General features: G+C 56.5%; 1 protein-coding gene across 1 annotated transcript in view; it reads right to left on the bottom strand.

Annotated features, from left to right (window-relative positions):
- Positions 1–888: 888 nt before the first annotated feature.
- Positions 889–21,972, bottom strand: part of PTPRF (protein tyrosine phosphatase receptor type F) — a 99,253-nt gene continuing 78,169 nt past the window's right edge. The window contains 21 exon segments of the mRNA XM_033226745.1: positions 889–2,616; positions 3,308–3,443; positions 3,548–3,702; positions 3,947–4,072; positions 4,306–4,432; positions 4,668–4,846; positions 4,954–5,239; positions 5,321–5,475; positions 5,782–5,901; positions 6,624–6,799; positions 6,968–7,091; positions 10,718–10,815; positions 11,609–11,641; positions 14,880–14,995; positions 17,389–17,543; positions 17,906–18,124; positions 18,752–18,845; positions 18,931–19,184; positions 19,370–19,467; positions 20,180–20,758; positions 20,836–20,953. Coding sequence (XP_033082636.1) covers positions 2,548–2,616; positions 3,308–3,443; positions 3,548–3,702; positions 3,947–4,072; positions 4,306–4,432; positions 4,668–4,846; positions 4,954–5,239; positions 5,321–5,475; positions 5,782–5,901; positions 6,624–6,799; positions 6,968–7,091; positions 10,718–10,815; positions 11,609–11,641; positions 14,880–14,995; positions 17,389–17,543; positions 17,906–18,124; positions 18,752–18,845; positions 18,931–19,184; positions 19,370–19,467; positions 20,180–20,758; positions 20,836–20,953 — 3,417 coding nt within the window. The 3' untranslated portion in view covers positions 889–2,547.

The following is a 21,972-nucleotide window of genomic DNA, read 5'->3' on the forward strand; positions in this document are numbered from 1 at the left end:
ACTAAAAATACAAAAATTACCTGGGTATGGTGGCGGGCACCTGTAACTCCAGCTACTCAGGAGGGTGAGGCAGGAGAATTGCTTGAACCTGGCAGGCAGAGGCTGCAGTGAGCTGAGATTGTGCCACTGCACTTCAGGCTCACAACAGAGTGAGACTCCATTTCAAAAACAAACAAAAAAACTGCCACTCATTCTACGAAACACCCTGAATGCCACCTCCTCCAGGAAGCCTTCCCTGGGTCAGGTGCTGCCTTGGTGTAGTCATTGCTGACTTATGCCATTTCTCTTTGCACCTTGTTCTGGGTCTTCTTCATCTGTATCCCTAGAAGTTCCACAATTTGACAACCTGGTAGGACTTGTCTGCTCACCAGTGGAGCAGTTGCACAGCTCAGTGGGCAGAGCAGCTGCACAGCTCAGTGGGCGATGCAGCTGCATCCACGGGCCAGGTGGACACACTGTGTTTCTTGTGTCCATTATCCACATTGCAATAATTACAGACCTCACTAACCAATTTCCATAGAGTCAGTCTCTACTGTCACAGGGCCATCCCTCTCCTCCAAGGTAGTGGGAGAGGAGCAGTCCCAGTGCCCCCACAGTGCAACCCACGGAGTCTTAAAGGGAAAGAGAGGCAAAAGGTATGCTCCCTGGCCTAGGGTGCTCCTCACATGCACTGGTGGCTCCGGCCTGGCTGGCTCTTGGTGGCCTGGTCTTCAGGGTTTATAAGCACTCCTTTCTGAAAGTGGGTAGCCATGCCAGGAGCCTACGCTGGCACAAATACTTAGGATACCCTCCCCGTCTCCTCAGGAGCAGGGAATCTCCGGAACCCATCCTAGCTACTGATTTGGCCCAGACTCTCTGGTTCCAGAAACAGCTGAGACAGAGGCCTGGTTTGTAAGAAATCTGATTATTCAAATTTATTACCATCAAGAATTATGCAATGATGCTGTAGTTTTTCTTAACAAATAGAAAACAGACTGTGTACAACAGTGAACTCTACAGCACTAGCATCCACAAGGTAAAAATGAATGTTTCATCATCCAACATTACCAACCCTGGAATGTTGATCTTGACTTAGCCTAGCTAGGTTTGGGGACGTCGGCACCACGTCCCTCAGCTAAAACAGCTATGCACCCTTCCCCGCCCCCACTTACCTATCTAGATAGCGCTGCCCAGAGGAAGAGGCCCTCTCCCTGCCCCTCAGCAAGCTGGGATAATAAGGACTGATTGGAGGACCATTGATAGAAGTCCAGTAGTCTTGCCACATTGGTTTAGGAGGGCATCTTGGAGTGGAAAAGAGCGATACGCGGGGGCTTTGAAAACAGCTGCAAACCAGGGAGGAAAATCATCTGGCCCCTGCTCTTGAGGACAGATATGTGCTACCAGGCCCACTGGCCTGGACCTGAAAGGCCAGCCACGCCCCCCGCTTGGCCCTGAGGTGCATGGGGTGTGGCACACACCCTGACCTGTGCTATTCACCTTGGCCACACAGCCAGACCCCACGGCCTACAAACACCACGCCATACTGCAATGCTGGGGACCAAAGCTAGGCTCTGCGGGCCCAGGTCAGCCAGCAGCTCCCTTGGGAACCCCAGGCACATGGAGTTGCTTCCCCTCTTGAGGGTTTGAAGCAGAAGCCAAGGGCTGATTCTCTTTTTATTTTTTCTTGGGTTTTTTGTTTTTTTTTGTTTTTTATTTTTGTGGTTTTTTGTTTTTGTTTTAACCTTTGCAAACACGATGGTGATGAGGAATGCCTTGCCAGGCTCTCCCAGACACGTCTGTGGTTCTGGGCTGTGAATGTTAAACACACACTGGGACAGACGACCAGGGATGAGTGTTCCCTATCTTCTCCCCGCCCACCACTGTCGATGTGGCCTAAAAAAAGGCTTTTAAGGGAAAACAAAACTTAAAAAAAAAATTGAGTTTCCCTGCATTTAGCTGAAACAGGATCTCGTCTGAAGGGCTGGAGGAGCAGCCGGATCAGCGCCGCCTCCCAGCCCACGGCCGAGCCTCCGCTCAGGCTGGCGGCCCCAGCTCTGCATGGGGAAGGCAATGTTCTGTCCTTCAGCAGAAGTCATACAAAATAAGGATCCGAAGTGAACTCAAAATAAACAAAATAAACCCCAACCCCTACAGTGCCCCACTTTGCAGATATGGATTCGCAAAAGGAAAAATCAGAGGGAAGAGGCTAGAATCCCTCAGTCTACCCCACTTAATGTATTAAAAAGGAGGCTTTGCCCCAACCCCACCCCATGAGAAGAAGCATGAGAAACGCAGCAGCGCAACAGAGAGCTTGCAGCGGGCTCCAGGTGGGCCTGGTGGACAGAAGGGCCACAGTGCCTGCCTGCTGGGCCACCCACTTGCCCAGGGATGTTCTAGGCTCTCTGATTGGTGTGGCAGCGTTCCTGAAACGCTGTGATCCCCGTGGGCTGCGCTCTGCCAGTGACAGCATCTGCGTAGGAGGGCTGGACGATGGTCGGTATGGCTCAGAGGAGCTGGGTCCCCTCCGGAGCCCCACGGCGGGGGTGGCGGAGGAGAGGGGAGCGGTAGTTACGTTGCATAGTGGTCAAAGCTGCCGAGGTACTCCAGGGCCGCACGGTAGCACAGCTGGTACTGGTCCTGCCAGGACAGGGGCTTGGTCAGTGTGGGTGGCGCCAGTGGGCACCCCCACCACACAGCTGACACTCAACACTGCAGCCATGGGCCATGGAGTCAGCCTCTGCTGGCCAAGAACAGGTGCTGGGCCCTGGCAGCTACGTCAGGCAGTGTGCGGGGGAGCCTGAAAGAGCCTCTGAAGGCTCATCTCTCTCCTGTCACTCTCCCAGGCCCCCACATCTACCTGCCTTCCATCTGCCATCCCAATCATGTTTCTCTGCTCCTGACTGGGCACCCCGTAAGGACTGCTATGTGCAACCCTGCCCAGAGCCAGGCACACCACTGGGGCTAGCAGAGAGCTGCTGAATGAAAGAACACATCTCACTCATCCCTGAGCCCCCCGGCAGCAAAGGCAATGTTGCAGCCTTTTTGTTTTTTGTTTTCAGCAACAGGGTCTTGCTCTGTCACCCAGGCTGGAGTGCTGTGGCATAATCACAGCTCACTGCAGCCTCGAACTTCTGACCTCAAGTGATCCTCCCACCTTGACCTCCCAAGTAGGTAGGACCATAAGCACACACCACCATGCCTACTGCAGGCCATGTAAAAGGTTGGCAGCATGATCGCACATGCCTGTGTGCACAAACTGCAGCTGAAGCCTAGGGTTCCCAGCAGGGCTGCTGCCAAGGCCCTGGCCCTGCAGGCTGGTCTGCTTTACCTCTGTCTGCACCATGGCAGGACGCTGTGTACGCAGGGTCTTCACGGTCTGAAACATGTCGACCACGCCCTCGTAGCGCATGCGCTCCAGGACAATGCTCAGAGTGATGAACACGCCGGTGCGGCCCACGCCAGCACTGCTCAGAAACACAGGTGGGTCAGAAGTCCTGCTTGCCTCACGCAGCGGGTCTGCCAGGCCTTCAGGCCCACCCGCCCCAGCCCTCCACGGGGCCAGTCCCACCTGCAGTGCACCGTGATAGGCCCATCCTGTCCAAACTGCTCCTTGGTCTTGTGCACCTGCCCGATGAAGTCAATGAAGCCCTCGCCTGTCTTGGGCACGCCCTGCTCTGGCCAGTCTGTGAACTGGAACTGCCGGATTGTCCTTGACTGCCCATCCTGGGAAAGGTGGGTGGGGGACATGATTAGGATTTGTGCCTTAGACTGCCAGCCCTCTGGACCAGACCAGGGTAGTACCATGACACAGGCATGCATCTGTGCCACTGCACCCGAGGCCACTGGGGGAGATGTGCTCACACCCTAATACCCACCCCCGCCTCAGATTCCTCAAGCTTGAGCTACGGCAGCCACCCGCCCCACATGTGGACAGGCAGCGTTACGGACACTCAGCGCACTCACTCACCCGGGCATCCGTGACCTTGAACTCACGCAGGATATACTGGGGCATGTTGTACTCAGCCATTGGGTCAACAACAAAGTACTGGTAGCGAGCAGAGCGCTCTGCTGGCCAGTACTGGTGGCATTTTTCCTGTGGACAGACGGCCGGGCCTCCGTGATCAGGTGAGAAGGAATGGGGGAGGGGTGCCAGGCTTCACAGGATTCTGGGACAAATGCCTCAGGTGGTAATAACGGGGGCCTGAGGCTATGCTGACGCAGCAGCTGGGGTGTGAAAGGAGACAGTAACATAGGTGGCAGCTCCCCCAAGGGTGGCTGGTGTTCTCCCAGGTGTGACAGGGGCCCTGGGGTAAAGGGTGGGCTCACCCTTCCCATCTCCCGAAGCTTGGTCAGCATGACGATGATGGTGGAGTTGTGCTCCCATAGCATGCGCCAGAAGTCCTCGGTGCTCTCTGCCAAAGGCCCCTGTGTAGCTATGTAGGCCTTCTGCTGTCTGGGGTGGACATAAGACTGGACATGCTGGAGGTGCTGCTGCCCCCAGAGTCTCCCCTTAGGCTGCCTAGCCCCTTGGGGCCTGCTCTGATCACCCCTCCTCCAGGAAGTCCTCATCGCTCTACCCAGCCCTCTCTGGTCTTCTAGGCTGGCCCTACTCTACTGCCCACCCCCACCAGCCAGGCACAGGCCTAGCCCCCTGTAGGGCATGGTGGGGCAGTGACAAGCACGCTGACCTATAACCATCCAGGAAGCTGGCATTGATGTAGTCAGAGCCCTCCACGCCACGGATGGGCTGCAGACACACACGCGTCAATTCATAGGGCATGATGTTCACCAGCCGGTTCTTGAACTTGTTGCAGGGCAGGTTGGCGCTGATGAAGCGGGACGTGTGGGCCTTGGAGCTGGCCAGCAACTATTGAGAGAGAGGGGTTGGTCAGGCCAGGCCTCCTGTGGGGGTGGGGGTCATCCGCATGTCCCAGTCTAGGCCCTGGAGCCAAGCAGGCCCGCCGCGAGCCCCACCTTGAACTCAAGCTCCATGGCGGTCACACTCTCCCCTGGAGGCACTTGGCCCAGCTTCTGGATGTGGGCATAGAGGTTTCGGGCAGGCACCTCTGTGTGGCCGCACGTGGCAGCCTCCAGCAGTGCCTCGTGGATGAACACATACTGGTCCTCCGTCTGCACCATGTAGTTCCTCTGTGAGCGCATGCAGGTCACGTGGCCATAGATGTCCACCGTCTTCTCGTGCTTCATCCGCTCCAGCATGGCATCAATCACCATGAAGCAGCCGGTGCGGCCCACACCCGCACTGCAGGACACAGGCTCAGTTTGAGGCACAGGTGCCCCCACCTCCCACCCCACCCCTCTGGGTGCCACTGTACCCTCTCACCTGCAGTGCACCACCATGGGCCCTGCGTCTAGGGGGTTGCAGGCCTTGACCCGTCTCAGGAAGGCCAGGATGGGAGTTGGGTACTCAGGAACTCCATGGTCTGGCCAGGCCATGAACTGGAACTGACGCAGCTCACGCTTCTCACTGGAGCCACTCTGGGGGACAAAGTGGGGACATACTGGCAACTAGGAGCCTGCCTGCCAGACTCAGGGCAGAATGACCTGACGCTGAGGCCAGACCCACCACTCCCTGATGGGACTCAGAAGCCACAGAGAGTAGCCTGAAGGAGCTCCTAGCACTGTTCCTGTAACATGGATCATCACACCACACTCACACACCTGAGCCTCTGACCCTCCAACACCCAGGCTCCGGTTCTCCCCCAACCCAGCACACCACATCCACACCAGGCTACTGTCCTCATGGTGTCTGGGTAAGAGAGAAGCACTGGGGAAGGGCCATACCTTGTGGAGTGCGAAGGTGCGCACAGTATATGTGGCCAGCTCCACTGTGTCCAACAGGGTCACCTGAATAAGGCCATAGGTTTCGGTGCCACGGGCGGGCCAGTACTGATCACATTTTACCTGCAGGGGGATGAGCAGGGCAGGCTGAAGGAAGCCCACAGGCTCAGATGGGCAGAAGCAGGGTGGAGGCTGGTCTACTCCCTGGCTGTAGCCTTTCTGGCTACAAAGGCTCCCTAGCCCTGAGCTCTCAGATCCATTGCCCCCTGTCCTCCACAAGTCACATCAGGTCCTCAAGCTATGTCACCACCCTGCCCTAGCTAGTGGAATAAGGGCCATAATTGAAAATTATTTATTCAAGGCCAGATCGCACCAGGCACATTTTCTGCCGAATTTACCCATAACGTTTATGTGCCATTTTCAAGCTCTGTAAATTTTACGTTCCAGTCAATGCTTTGCAGTCCAAAAACAGATAACAGCAGCTCTTTCCACTAATTAACTTAGGAGATGTGTTAATGCCCCAGGAACACTCCAACATCTGGGGAACATGTGAACACCCCGGGAGCGTGCCAGCAACTGGGGAACACATTAACATTCTCAGAAAATGGCAGCATTTGGTGAAACATACTAGCATCTTAAGGAACCCACGAGCATCTGGCGAACAGGCTCTATCCCAGAAACACCCCAGTATCTGCGGAGCATAATACCCCCAGAAACATAATAGCATCTGAGGATCCCTTGAACGACTTCCTCCACAGAAGAACGCGGCACAGAAGAAGGTGCCCTGTATCACCTTGTGGCTCGGCATTTCCCGTCCACCTCCTGGCAGGGCCCTGCAGCCTCACCCGGGACTTCTCCTCCAGCCGTGTCATCATGACCACAGTGGCTGTGCGCTGTTCCCACACCATTCTCCAGAAATCGCCCATGGTCTCGGGCAGGGGGCCCTGTGTGGCGATGTAGGCATTCTGCTTGCGGTAGCCATCGATGTAGTTGGCATTGATGTAGTCACTCCCGGGGACACCTGCGGATAAGAAAGAAGGTGGGAAGGCATTACTGCAGGGTCCCCAGCACAGCCCACCATGCCGCAGTACACCCCTGAGACTCGTGAACATCCTCTGTAGAATGACATGTTGCCCTAGCTAGCAAGGGAGGAGAGCAAGGGGACGGGAGGGGCACCCCCTTGACTCACCATCGATAGAGGTAAGGATGACTCGAGAGTGGTCGTAGGCAATGACATTCGCATAGCGGTTCTTGGGCTTGTTCACCTCCAGGTTTGAATTCTCCCACGTGAACTGCTGTCCAGGGTCGATGGACTGCAGACAGTGGAGAAAGCAGGTGAGGTAGGGTAAGAGCCGAGGTTGACCTGCTTCTCCTGCAGGGGACCCAGCCTTCCCGGTGATGCTCACATCCTGCCTTCACTCCACAGGCCACAGCCAGGCCCTCTATCTCGTGGTGTCAGCCATGGAGCTCACAGGTTGCCACATGACTTATCAGAAAAGTGATGGGCTAGGGACTCCTCTGACCATGGTACCAAATCCCCTTGTCTGGTAGAGTGGTCTGAGCTGGGTTGGGGCAGGGGAAGCCCTGCATTCAGCTATGAAATGAGCTAGGACAGGTGGTGGCCCCCTCTCAGGCAGTCCCGACACTGCTGAGGACTCTGAATACCCAGAGTCCCTCCCAAAGGCCTACATTCACTAATGAAATGAGCCAGCACAGATGGAAGGGATGGTGACCCCTCTCAGGTAGTCCAGGAACCTTCCCTGCTCCGCTCTCTTCCTTTCTGGCTGCTCCTTCTGTTTCCTCTCTCTCCCCTGCCCTTCCCATGGGCAGGAGGACAGAGCTCCTCCAGGGTTCCTTCCAGGCCCTCTTCTCTTTCTACAACCTTTCCTGGGTGACCTCATTTGCTCACCTGATTCTTACACCATATGCTAGAGCTGCCCATAACCCCCGCAGCAGTGCAGAGCTCTCCCCACAGTACCCAGCAGCCTCTTTGACTCCTCCACCAGGAAGTCCTTCAACCTCAGTCCTTTCAAAGCTGAGTTCATCAGCTTCCCCTCCAAACCTGGTGCTGCTGCTGGGACTCCACCTTAGCGAAAGGCACCCTCACCCCTCGGTGCCAGGCCAGAACCTACAAGTCAACCTCAAAATTCCTCCACGCCCTACCCCGCCAGTCACCAGGTTCTGGTGCTCCCCCACCCCCTCAGCTCTCTCCAACCTGCTGCCACTGCCCTGGGCCAGGCCACCCCAACTGAGGCTCAGCCTCTTCCTGCCTCTTTCTTCTTGCCCCACTCTGACCCACTCAGCCCCACAGCCAGAATAATCCTTCCAAAATGCAGATGTGAATATCAGTTTCCTGCTTAAAGGCCTTCTGTGGCTCTTCATCACCTCAGAGAGCAATAATGATAATAGCGAAGCGTTAGTGAGGACCCGTGGTGTGCCTGGCACCGCTGTGAGCACTTTGCATGTATTCCCTCCTCAAATTCTCTTATGAGATAGATTCCATTATTATCTTCACATTTTCCAGATGGATACAATCTGAAGTTTTCAGCATAGCACGCAATGTCCTCCATATGTTGTTCCCAGCCTCATTACTCTCCACAGGACTGCGTCACTGCTTCCGTGAGACCCTGGAGCACACCCCACCCCGGGGCTGCTCTGGTGCTGTCAGCCCACCTTTTGCACGCCTGTCGGTCCTATTCAACATGAGGTCGTGCTGTCAGAGTCACATATTCAATGCTGATTATCTGTCTGCACATGCCATGCTCCCCATGACTGGGTTCCCTGAGGGCATGTGTCTCCATATCCCCAGCACGGGGACTGGCACATGGAAAATGTGTGATCAATGACTGACTGAACCGAAGACAACACAGCAGGCCGGGTGCGGTGGCTCACGCCTGTAATCCCAGCACTTTGGGAGGCTGAGGCAGGCGGATCACGAGGTCAGGAGATTGAGACCATCCTGGCTAACACGGTGAAACCCCACCTCTACTAAAAATACAAAGAATTAGCCGGGCATGGTGGTGGGCGCCTGTAGTCCCAGCTACTCGGGAGGCTGAGACAGGAGAATGGCGTGAACTCGGGAGGCCGACATTGCGTCACTACACTCCAGCCTGGGCGACAGAGCGAGACTCCGTCTCAAAAAGAAAAAAAAAAAAAAAACAGAGCTATGGGGTCCTGGCTAAGGGAGAGCCCACAGCAGCCTTGGGGAGCCTGAGAAGGCTTCCTGGAGGAGGAGGGTCTTGTAAGGAAAGCTCTGATCGGAGGAGGGAAGCAGATAGAAGCTGGAAGGGGACCACTGTGAGCAGAGGCCCCATGAGTCCACATGGGGAAGCAGGGCTGCGCTGGAAGGAAGGGCAGGCGTGGGACATGGTACAGATGAGTGTGGGTGGAGGCCATGGGAGGCAGGGAGCCCACCTTACAGGCTCCGAGACCCAAAGCCCAGCCTTGTGTGGAGCAGGGCCCCGGCGGGGGCCCATAGGCAGAGGCTTGCCGTGCCGCAGACATATTCATCCATCTGCCTGCCAAGCCTAGCTTCCTCTTCAGAAACCTAGCCCACAGCCCTTGGAGGGGCAATCTTTGAACCACAGCCAAGGGTGGACATCAGAAGGGGCACAAACTCACAGGTTAGGCTGAGCCAACCCCCCAACTGCCTATCCACCATCCACTGAGGTCAGTGCCAGGTGCCGAGGAAACAGCCATGGACAAGGCAGAAAGACAAGCACCGGCTGCTTCTTTGAGGAGGTGGAAGAGGGGGAGGTCTCTCTCTCTCTCTGTTTTTTTTTTTTTGGTTAGGGGTCTCTTATTTTTTTATTTTATATTTTTTTGAGAGGGAGTCTCACTCTGTCGCCCAGGCTGGAGTGCAGTGGCATGATCTTGGCTCAGTGCAACCTCCGCCTCCTGGGTTCAAACGACTCTCCTGTCTCAGCCTCCCAAGTAGCCAGGACTAAGGCATGCACCACCCCACTTGGCTAATCTTTGTATTTATAGTAGAGACAGGGTTTTGCCATGATGGCCAGGCTGGTCTCAAACTCCTGACCTCAGGTGATCCACCTGCCTCGGCCTCCCAAAGAGGTGTGAGCCACTGCACCTGGCCAGGAGTCTCTTCTTTAAATCGCCCCCTTCTCTAGCAAATCCTCTTCCTAGATGGGCAGCCTGGGGATGCTCAGAGTCACCCCGACACCATCTGTGGGTGGGAAATCCTCAGACTCTTGAAGGCTGAGCCCCCAGCAGGCTCCCAGGAGTTAAGTCCAGAGTAAGGTGAATGTATGGAGATCTCTGAGCAGGACTTGTGCAGCCTGAGCAGCCAGTCTTGAGGCCCTGACTCCCACTCTGTGAGTGGCGGCATCCTGAGAATACACGTGAGCACATGGATGTGCAGCGCATAGGGCAGCAGGCAAGCCTGGGTTTGAATTCTGGTGCCACTACTCATCAGCTGTTTGACTCGGGCAAGTCACTTCCCCTCTCTGAGCCCCTGCTTCCTCATCTGGAAGATGGGATACTAACAGTCTCCGTTTCAGAAGACTTGGGGGGGACTGAAAGAGATAATGTATGCCAAGTGCCCAGCCCGGTGCTGGTCTGCAGGAGGCTCTTGATAGATGCCAGCTACTGTGGCTGTTGTCACTGATCTATGTCTGTATGCCTGTGGCCTTGTGTCGGCCTGTGAGCACTTGGGCATGTGTCTGAGTGTCCAGACCCTGGCGTCACTCACAGCCTTTTGAAGCCATCTCCTAAGGGTGACTCCAAGAAGGTGCTGGGCCAGGCTATGGCCAGACCCAGCATCTGAGGCTGACCCTTGCCACTGCTGACCCTCCTTCTCTGTGCTCCTGGAAAACCTGGACCCCACCTCCCTCACCTACCACAGCTGGGACCTAGGACAGGACAGGAGTTGGTTTGGGGTAGGCCTGGGCCAGGCACATGGTAGGGGGCAGGAACGTCTCACCTCATACTCCTGGGAGAACTTGAGGCCATCGTTGGCTTTGAGTCGTTCGATGTTGTCCGCCAGGTCGGTGATGGGGATGGGTGGATGGTCTCGCATACCTGGGGGAGGTAGGGCACACACAGGCAGTGTTAGTGAGAGGCTTGAGCAGGGTGGCAGAGAAAGCCCCAACGCATGTATGTGCACATGTGAACAAGTGTGACCATGGAGCACTCGGCACTGGTGGCATGGAGACAGCAGCACATGCGGCGACAGGGATGGCGGAGGGTGGGAGGACAGAAGGCAGTGTTGTGCCATGAGCATGTGGAGCCTGTCTTGGTGGCAGGGTGCTGAGTGGGGGCACTAGGCCCTGCCTGGCAGGTCTCTCAAGAGGGAGGAGAGGCTTTCTTCCTCCCAGGAGGGGTGAGATGCCCAGGTCGGTGGCAGCAGACGTGATGGGAGCTGGGCTCCATTGCACCTACTGGCGGCAGTCGCCATGGGAGACTCACGGCCATCGTCATCCCGGGCACCAAGTGTGCAGATGGAGTGGTCACGAAGTACAGACACAATGGCAGAGGAACACAGAGGAACCCAGAGAGAGAAGCAGAGATCAGGAGGGAGGTGGGAGACAGAGGCACGCATAAGGAAGGGTGTCAGGCTGGGACTGGAGGCCAGAGAGGCAGGAACAGAGACGGGGCTAGTGGGAGAGAAAACAGGCCTAGAGGAAGCAAGGTGGGCAGAGGGGAGGGTGGGGAAGGAAAAAGGTCAGGGGGCAGCGGGATTGGGGGAGAAGAGAAGGAAGGGGAGAGAATTCAAGGAAGGACGGACGGAGGTGATGGGGTAAACAAAAGTAAGGAGTAGAAAAAGACACAGAAGCCAAAGTATCCCCCAAACATGGGAACTTTGAAAACTAACTTGAGGTATTCGGGCAACTGGGGACACTGGAACCTGCAGAGAAAAAAACAAAAAAAACATCGGGGCAAGAAAAGAGAGCCCGTTAACTTTTTCTGCTTACAGCACTGTCACACGCAATGGAGGTGCCACACGGGCTTGTGAGGGGCTGGCGGAGAAGAGGACAGGGCGGAGAGGGGCGGGGCTGCGGACAAGTTCCGTCAGGACTCCTTGCATCTCCCAGTGAATACAGACGGGGCGTCCCACCCCCAGAGGTGAGCACTTCTAAGCCCTGGCGGCCTCGGCAGTTTTGGGGGGCTCTATGACTAAATACTTAAGTCCAAACAAGCCCTGCCCCTTTTGGTACCAAAATTTGGCCTTGGTGATTTTCAGACGAGTTCCATGTTGGGAAAAAGAGTCCTCCTTCTCAGATCCCACACTCTCTCCTCTCCCACTGCGCCCTGTCCACTGCCTCCTTCCCAGGTATCTTCCCAGCGTCTTTGAAAGGGGTTTCTCCACTTTCTCATCCCCCGCCTGCCATGCTGCTCCCGAAACACTTCTGCCCACAGGACGTGGCCACCACCCTCTCTTCAAGGCCCCATCTGCCAAAGCCAACGCCAGCGGTCCTCCCACTGGGTGTCCTCCCACTGGGTATTCCCACTACCCTATCTCACTAAGTCCTCTTGTCCCTTGCACAACTTCTCCCACCCTGGCATCAGGGACACTGTGCTCCTGCTCTCCTCTCGCTGTGTCTGCTCCTTCTCAATCTCTCTAGCTGCTCTCCATCCATCTTTCCTTAACACTGCACCACCTTCCCTACCCTGGGTTCCTTTTTGGTCCAGGTCTCCTTCTGGCCCTCACCCTGGGAGAGCCCATTTATTCTCAGGCTTTGACCACCACATGCTCCTTGGCCCCTCCCACAGGGCTTCAGCCCTGATGCCAGCTCAGAAGTCCTCAGACCCACAGACCCGCTGGCCCCAGGACACCCCTAAGCCCTGCTGACTCAGCCAGCGACTGCAGAGCCACCCTCACCTCTCCCCACGTGGACTCTGCTGCTCTCACCTCCTTCACGTCTCCCAAGTCTGTCCCCTCTGTTCCCACTGCCACCTTTCACTTTGTTGGTAGCCTTTTAAATGGTCTCCCTGCCTCAGTTTCTCCTCTCTAATCCAGTCACCTCAAGGAGCCAGAGTGACATTTCTAAAGCATGGTTCTGACCATCTGGCTCCCCTGCTGAAAACCTTTAATACCTCCCTGGCATCCTCAAGAGGAAGTCTAAGCCCCTTAGCCGGACATTCAAGGTCCTTTTGACTGGACCTCTGCCTAGTCCTCCAGTCTTCTCTTGGCTCAGTATTCCCCCAGCCACTATGCTGCAGAAACCCTCAGGTGCTCATAATTTGATGCACATGCAATCCGCCCAAGCTTCTGCACATGCTTCCACTGGGGAGCTCTCTCCCACCCTTCTTTTCTAGACCAATGCCCACATGACTCAGCATCCCATCCCTGAAGAGGCTTCTCTGCACTCCAGGTCCCAGCATCCTGGTGCTTGATTCTTCAGAGATCTAATCATGTTAGCTTGCAACAGCCTGCTAGGTCTGCCTGGCACACTCTCCAGATGTGCTCACAAAACTCAGTCACCATGTTATGAGGAAGCCCAGGTCACCTGAAGAGGCCTCATATGGGTGTCCCAGCTGACAGCCACAGCAAGGCTCAGAGCTGGCTCATCAACCACCCGTCACACGGATGAAAGAGGCTTTAGAATCCAGGGGTTGGCAAACTTGTATCCGCAACAGGCCAGAGCGTAAACAGTTTAGGCTTTGTGGACATCTAGTATCCGTTGCATCTATTTAATTGTGCCTTTATAGTGTGAAAGCAACCATAGATAGGTATTATATAAATAAATGGGTGTGGCTGTTACAGTAAAATTTTGTTTGTTTGCTATTTTTGAGACTGGGTTTTGCTCTTGTCGCCCAGCTGGAGTGCGACGGTGCGATCTTGGCTCACGCAACCTCCACCTCCTGGGTTCAAGCGATTCTCCTGCCTCAGCCTCCCGAGTAGCTGGGATGACAGGCACCACCACGCCCGGCTAATTTTTGTATTTTTAGTAGAGATGGGGTTTCACTAGCTGGACTCGAACTCCTGATGTCAGGTGATCCACCCGGCTCAGCCTCCCAAAGTGCTGGGATTACAGGCATGAGCCACCGGGCCCGGCCAGTAAAAATTTATTTACAAAAACAGGTGGTGGGCTGTACGTGGCCATGGGCCATAGTCTGCCAACCCCTGCTTTAAATGACTCTAGCTCCCAGCCTTCAAGTCTTCCGGCTGAGGGCCCAGACTTTCTGGAATAAAGACAAGCTGTTCCTGCTGTGCCCCTGTCTGAATTCCTGCCTCACAAAAACCATGACAGATAATACATAATTATTGTTGTTTTAAGCCACTAAGTTTTGGGGTAATTTGATATGCAGTAATAACCAACTCATACATACACAAACCCTGTGTGTATGCATTAGTTCACTCATTCCTTCATTTGTCTGTGTGTTCATTTCACAGGCATTCAACAAGAACGCATCGTGTGCTGAATACAAGGGATGAGGGATGACAAGACACAGTTCCTGGCACCACAGAGCTCAGAGACTGTCACTGAGGCAATCCCACCTCACTGTGAGAGGCGTCAAAAGGAAGAAGGAGGGAAGTTCCTGGAGCCAAGGAGAGACACCTAACCCTGTGGGGGTGTGGGAAGGAGGAGAGGTCTGAGCTGCATCTGCTGGGTGTTGGGAGGAGTGACATTTCAGGTAGAAGGAAGAGCTGGACAGCCCCGTGAGAGTGGCTAGGAGAAGGGGCAGGTACGTGGTATGGTAAACCTGGGGTCGGCCTCCAGGAAGGCTCAGGTGCATGCACTTCATCTCCTCACGAGTGTCTGGTGAGGCATCTCCCACTGCTAACACGTCCCTCTTTCATGCGGAGGGGCCAGAGTGCTGGCCAGACACTGGCCACCCTGCGGCAGAGATGTGGGCTCTGGGAGGTCCTTAGCCCATATTCAGAGGCCTTGACTGAAGACAAGGCAGGGGCTAAGTGGCTTTTGCACCTGAGAGGGTCCTGGCCTGGGGCACCTGTCCAGCTGCAGGATATGGGGGTTCCTCATCATTCCAACCAAAATGGATGAGCGCAGGGAGAAGGGCAGAAAGGAAGAAAAGGAGCAGGAACAAGTGCCTGTGGCCCAGGAACTTCAGTGGAGACCCTGAGACCTGCAGAACGGAGCCACTGGGCTGGGGGCACACAGGCCATGGGAGTGCCCTACCTGGGGTCTGGTAGTTGAGCCTCCGCATCTCCACAGGGTCAGAGGAGTGGGCCAGCAAGGAGTCCTTCAGTCCGATCGACTGCTCATCCTTAGAGGACGGGGAGTGGGTCCTTTTCCTAGAGAGACAGAAGGGAGGCTGGTGAGAACCTGACGTCCAGGCTGAGACAGTGACACATGGCATGGCTGGCTGCCAAGGAGCCCCCTGCCACCATGTCCACGGCTCTGTCCTCCTACTGCCCCACCTCTTCCCAAGATCTCTGAGTGTGCAGGAGCCAGGGCCAGAGCAGCCTTGACATGAGAGAACACAGGGCAGGGAAGGGGTAGGGACAGCACGAGTGTGGCATGAGCAGAGGGGCAGTGCAGCAGGGAGGAAGGGGTCGCAGGGGAGGGCAGCTCCTTTGGATAGAAGGTAGGTCACTGCAGGACAGTGGCTGCTATCCCCAAGGCCACCCAGCTGAGTAGCAGGAACCACCAGGAATAAACATGCAAATGACACATAAAATACACAAACAGCACATGGGACAGGGCCCCAGCTTTCCGGCCCTCAGAGTATCAGGGTAAATGCCCAGGGCAGCAGGGGAGGGACGGGGAAGGCGTCACCCTAGCTGGGCAGAGTCCTCTCTTACTGGCCTCAGTTTTCCCGTCTGCAAGGACAGATCAGAGACAGACCATAGGGTTCAGCTGCCAACAAATAGCCAGAGGCTACTTGTGGCCTGCAGACACGTGTGCTTGGGGAAGAAGAATTTGAGTGAGTGTGCTCGGGTGTGTACCAGGACACGCCTCTCCGCACAGTGAGTGCTCTTTGCACATAGGCGAGACTGTCTCTTGCAGCACTTTGGCAACTTCTCAGAGAACGGGGAGCCGGGTGACACTTCTGAAGAGCTCTGTACGCTCAAGGAAAGCAATGAAATCTGTACTATGTGTGTGCCCCAAAGAAGGAGCAACCTCTGCAGAGTTGAACTGGCAAGAGTGAGACAGAACCTGCCTCCTCACACCAATGAGGACTCAGTCCTGAACCGGGGAGCCTGCTGAGCTGACTGGACAGTCTGCTGCTTAAAGCCATAGGCCAGGGGACTTCCGGTCAAAGCGTCATCCCTCCCTGCTGGCCCAAGATGTGCACAAGGATTAGAAGTAGAGGGCGAGGTGTGTGAAGAGAGAAGGAACAACTCCTACCTTTCTTGTTTACTAGGTCCCGAAAGACAAGCAAGGACAGAAGAAAGGAACGGTCACAGTTTCCACCAAGCACTCAGCCCTCTAACGACATGGGGACCCTGCAGGCCCCTTATATGGCACACATGACATTCACAGGGAGGGGGTCCACCTCTCTGGACAGACCCAAAATGCAGGTGGAAGTGGGAAGGATTAGTGCGTTTGTGGGACACTCCTCAGGGACCCGCCCACAGATCCATCCACCCTGGGAGGAAGGAGTGGGCTCTTTAGGACAGAGCAGTGGGTCCAGGGTAGGGGCACAGGATATAGGCACTCCTGCATGGTGCAGAGATGTGCTCAGATACACAGACTAGCGTATCTTCATGTGCCAGGTGCTCACTGACATGCCTGTGGGCTCAGCCCAGTGCGGGGGGCTGAAGGCTTGGCACACAGGACCAGCTGCATTTGCAGTGGAGCATCACAGGGGACAGATGTGGGGCTGTGCAAGGAAGGGGTAGGGGCCAGGAAAGGTCTTGCAGGCAGCAGAGCATGGACTTGAGTCCTGAACGATGAGGTTGCTGCTGCCAGGTGGGCAGGGGGAGGGAGATCCGCAGAGGGCACACTCTGTGTGGGCCTGAGCACTGAATGAGTTCAGTGTCAGTGTCAGGAGTGTGGCGGGGTCAGATTAGCCAGGTGTTTGGCTGTCAGGCTAAAGAGGCTGGGCTTTATGTGGGGAGCCACCAAAAGGTTTCAAACTGAGAGTGACAAAGTTAAATCTCTGGAAATCCCTTTCAGGCTGGAAGGTGCACGGATAGGAAGGGAGACTCCTAGGGCAGGTGGCTGCCACTTCGGATAGAACTGAGTGGGAAAGATACACTGAGGCTGAGGCCGCTGCGGATGGCACGGGCACAGCAAGCCATCAGTCATGTCTGTTAATGAGCATCCATGATTGACCTCTCTAGGCCTAAGCAGGAGAGCGGGGCTGGGGAATCATCCAGGAATGGTGGCAGAAGGAAAGGACTCGAGGTAGGAGCTCAGGAGACAGCAGTGTCTCAAAACCGAAGAGGAGACGGATGCACTCTTATCCACAGAAACACAGACAGACAGACATGCCAGGGATGCACATGGGACAACCCTCCGAGGCTTTAGGTCATCACGCCCAGGCTGCCACAGAGGCTGCCTCACCTGACAGATGCAGGTAGGCACACATACTGCTCCTGCCCTTCCTGCCTTCCTGCTGAGCCTGAGGCCCAGGGTCCAGGATGCAAGGCTGCACATTCTCCACAGGCACAACACGCAGAGAGGGCCTGAAAGGCGAGGGGCAGGTGGCCGTTCCCGGAGCCCTGAGGGCAGTGCTTACCTTTTGAACAGGAGGATGGCGATGACAATGAGGATGATGAGGATGACTGCCAGCACGGGACCCGTCACCCACAGCATCTCCGGCTCCTCCTGCTGCTGGGCTGGTGTCACCTGGACCACGATCTCATCCGAGTAGGGGCTGGATGCATAGCGCTTCTGTGGCCCGGTGGAGAACAGCAGGCTGTGAGCTCAGCGTGAGACCCCCCCAACCCTCTGCCTATCAATCCTGGAGAAAGGGCTCTGGGTCTGGGTTACACTGGGCCTGGTCTCCCAGACCCTACAAGGTGGACCTGGCAGGACTGGGTCCCTGGAGCCACATTAGGTCTGGCCTCTGGGTCCCAGGGCCACGTCCCAGGATCCCTGGGACAGGTCTTGGGTCTTTAGTGCTGCCCCAGGCCAGGGATCTTGAAGCCCACAGACTGATAAAGACCTGGGGTCTTGTGGTGTTTGAGACTGGCCTAGTCTCAGGCCAGGCCAGGGGGATCAGGGTGCTGAGAGCCAAGCCAGCTCAGGCAGACCTGGTCCATGGGTTCCTTCAAGGAGGCAAGCACAAAGCATTGGTAGCTCAGGTCCGGAGACAGGGGCCGGTTGTAGAAGCCCCAGTAGTTCTTCTTGTCCCCCAAGGTGAAGGTCTTGGGGAGTACATCCAGTTGAGCAGCCACATATGGCTTCAGACGCTCTGCCTGCCGCCGCCGCCGCCGCTGCTCCTCTCCGCCCTGCTCGATGGCTTCCAGAAGCTGGCAGAGCAGAGCACGGGGGTCACGCGGGGCCTTGGAGCATGCCGGCCGGCCCTGGGGCTGTGGCCTGGGATGTTAGCTCTCTGGGCTGAGATGAAGGCTCACCTACCGTGTAAGAGTCCATACCTGCCCAACGCACTGCCCCTACAGAGTAAGAGATACCACGAAGCCACTCCTCCCCACCAGCCCATGAGAAGAAGCCCTGTGGGTAAGCTGCTCCACCCTAACCAGGCTATTTCCACACTGGTTAAGTGTGGCGAAAGGACTAAAGGATTTCAAAATTTCAGGGACTCCTGGCTCTCGGGCTCACTGAGCCCTCCATGGCTTCTAGATCGGTGAGGCTCTGCAGTGTCTACAGGGCTTGCCATTCTCTAGACCTGCAGAGGCATCTCCACGACGTCCCACCCCAGGGATTCTTCATAAGCCCTCTGGGAGTTCTGTGAATATTCCCAGTTTCCTCAAAGTCCCTCTCTCCAGAGAGGGGCAGGCTGCCAGCCAGAGCAGCCAGGAGAGAGATTTCCATGTGGGGAGTGAATCTGAGAGTCACTGGGACAGTGCTCAGGGCAGGAAGGCCACAGTCGACCACTGCAATGGGGCTGTCAGTGTCCCCATCCCCTCCCCAGGTACCTCGTCCAGCTCCAGTTCCTCGGGTGTGCTCCACCTTGGCGCCAGCATGCTCCCACCCACACGGTCAATGGGTACCACCACGATATAGAACCACCTGGGTGGGCAGGGCAGGAATCATGACTGTCACTGCCAGTCACCTCCAGCCCTGCCCTGCCTCCCCCAACACCTCGTGTGCATACCTGACAAGTGAGGGGTCCTGCACATGGGGCATGGAGAGGGCAAAACGGCCGTCCTCTATGTAGGCAGAGGCGGGCAGCGGCTTGTGTGGCAGGAGGTCGGGGGCTGTGCGGATGGACACCAGGTGCTGCAGCCCCCCTGCGCTGCTGCCACGGTTCATCAGCACAAACGAGTACTCTGTGTTGGGCTGCAGGTCTGCGATCAGCTTTCGCATCGAGTGCCCGTCCACCTCCACACTCTGCCCGTTGTACAGAATCTGTGGGGGATGGGAGGGGCAATGCCTGTGGGTGAGGTTCCCTACCACGGGCTGCAAGGCACAGTGCACAGATACAAAACCACAGTCCTGCTCCACAGCCGGACGCACATGGGTTAGGACTGGAAAGACAGCGCCCAGCAGGCCTGTGTGTGTGCCAGGCTCTGCTGGCTGTGGCCCTTACTCACCTTAAAGGGCACAGCTGACTTATAGGAGTCGGGGACCTCCCAGCTGAGCAGCACAGATGTCTTCATTGCAGCTGCCACCCGGAAGTTCTTGGCAAACACTGCAGAGGCATAAAGAGAGAGTCAGCTCCACTGGGTATGAGGTGGGGTGAATGGGCTGGAAGGGTGGAAGGCGAATGGCCAGGATGAGACACTGGCTGGGGAACGGGGGGTTGAAGGATGGCTGCAGAGTACCAAGCGCCCCACTCCCAGCCAGCTTCAAACGGCACAGTTGAACTCCCAGCCCAAGCTCTTCCACAGCGAGCACCAAACAGGGTGGGGGATGCCACGGCAACCAGGGTCAGGATTTCCAGAAACATGAGTGTAAAAACTTGAGCTGATGGACACCAGGCCAGAGTGATCAGAGGTCAGTGGGTTTCGGTCATGAGAACCATGTGGCCACACACCAGAGCGTGGTGGAGCATGTTCACTAGAGGTCAGGGGGTCATGGCCCCAAGAGATTAGTGTCACACAACAAAGGTCAGGAGGTTGCACACCCAAGAACAGTGACACAGTCAAAAGAGATCAGTGGGTCAAGGTCATGAGAGATCAGAAGGTCACATAGCAGAGGTCAGTAGGTCAAAGACAGCAGAGATCAGGCACCAACAATGTGGTGCCCATTCACTAGAGGTTAGTGGTCACAGTCATGAGAGATTGGAGGTCACACACCAGAGGCTGGTGGATCACAGTCGCCAGAGGTCAGTGGCTCAAGGAGAGCAGAGACCCCCAGATGCAGCCATGCTTGGGAAGGGCTGCCATGTCCACAGCACACACCTTGCTCCACTGGCATGGTCCGGGACTGGATGCTGGGGCTGAGTGGGCCAGAGCCTTTGCTGGTCCATGCGCGGACCTTGATGTCGTAAGTGGTGTCTGGCTTGAGGCCAGAAAGGGTAAAGTGGGTGTCTGTCGTGACGTTCTGCAGCTCCTGCTGGCTGTTGATGTCTCGGAACACCACAGTGTAGCTGGTGATGCGTCCATTCCTCTCTGCCAGCACTGGCGGGTCCCAGGCCAGTTCTGTGGTAGATGTGGTCAGTCCTGTCACACGCAGGTTTTGGGGAAAGCCGCTGGGTAGGTCCTCGGGGGTCCTGATCTCCTTCTGGAACTCCTCACCCAGGCCAGCCCGGTTCCTGGCAGCAAGCCGGAAGATGTAGGTGGTCCCCTTGTGCAGGCCGGTGACTGTGAAGTGCTGGTCATCCTTGCCGAAATCGATAGTGTTGGGCCGCGCCTCGTCAGCCCGGCAGTACTGCAGCCGGTAGCCCAGCAGCTCGCCAGGCAGCTCCTTGGGTGGGTGCCACTGGAGCAGCGCAGTGTTCATGGCCGTGGTGCTGACCATCACAGTGGGCCGGCCTGGGACTGAAGGACCACAGGCTGGGCTCTGGCGCTGCCCTCCCGCTGCCCCACCCTCAGGTCTGTCCTGACCCCTCACTCACCTGCACCCGTTGTAGTAACAATTTTGGGCTTGCTGCGGGCACCATCCCCCTTGGTGGTATAGGCAGCGACAGTAATGGAGTAGGTGGTCTCTGGGGTCAGGCCGCTGATAGTGGTTTCCTGAGGGAGAGGAGGGGTCCGTTCCCATCACAAGAATGCAGGGAGAGGCCAGACCTTGTCAGGGACCTCAGGACCCTAGCCTGAGGGAAGCCCCTGGGCACACAAGGCCAGGGGTTGTGGAAGGTGGGGCTGTACAATGGTGGCCTCTGCTGGAGGGGAAGCAGGTAGGTAGGATGCAGGCCTGGGAGGACCCCGCCCATCCCAGAAGCTGCCCACCTGGGGCAGACAGCTCATCATTGCTTTCAGACAAGAACAAAGGGCCAGACTGTTTCCCTCACTCCATTGTGCTGTGAACGTAGACTGAGGATGTAAACAGGGCATAGCCTCGCACACACCCAGCGCCTTGCATGGCTCCTGACACCCACACGCACATAGCCTACAGCTCCTGTGTAAGCAGGCGTAAGGTCGCGTGTGGACACCAGTGCATGCATGCACACACACAGCCAGGTGGTGGGGTGGGTTAAGGTGCCATCCTATAGGACCCAGTCAGGACTCTGCTGCCTCCATATAGGCCACTAACTCTGAGAATATCTATACCCTGCAATAGCTCTTGAGAAAGGCGGGGGAGGGGCCAGGAGACTAAGAAAACCTCCACACCTGGGGAACTGGTTTCCACGTTTGTTCCCAGTGATGCCTGAGATAGCAGCCAGGGCAATGTCCTCCCACCTTGGCAGACCCTGCCCATATACCCATCTGCAGCAAAGGCATCATCTCTGGACATGCGGAGAAACACCATGGGAGGTCAAGCCACACCACACAGAGAGAAGAGTGGGAAGCAGGGCAGGGACCAGCGTGCAGTGGGAACAGTGCCGTCACCAACCCTGGTATCCCTCCAGCTCTAGCCTTGAGTAGGGCCCCTGCAGCTGCCACCACCCCCTCATGGGCCCCGCCTGCCCCAGCTGGAGGGTCTCCCAGGGCTGGGGCTCCAGAATGCACCAATGCCAGAACCCGACTCTCCAGACCGCCCTCCCAGCCTGGGCCCTAAAGCAGGTGATTTTTCACTCAGGGATCAATAAGGC

This window comes from Trachypithecus francoisi, unplaced genomic scaffold (genome assembly GCF_009764315.1).
Source record: "Trachypithecus francoisi isolate TF-2019V2 unplaced genomic scaffold, Tfra_2.0 Lachesis_group12, whole genome shotgun sequence".
Taxonomy (NCBI): Eukaryota; Metazoa; Chordata; class Mammalia; order Primates; family Cercopithecidae; genus Trachypithecus; species Trachypithecus francoisi.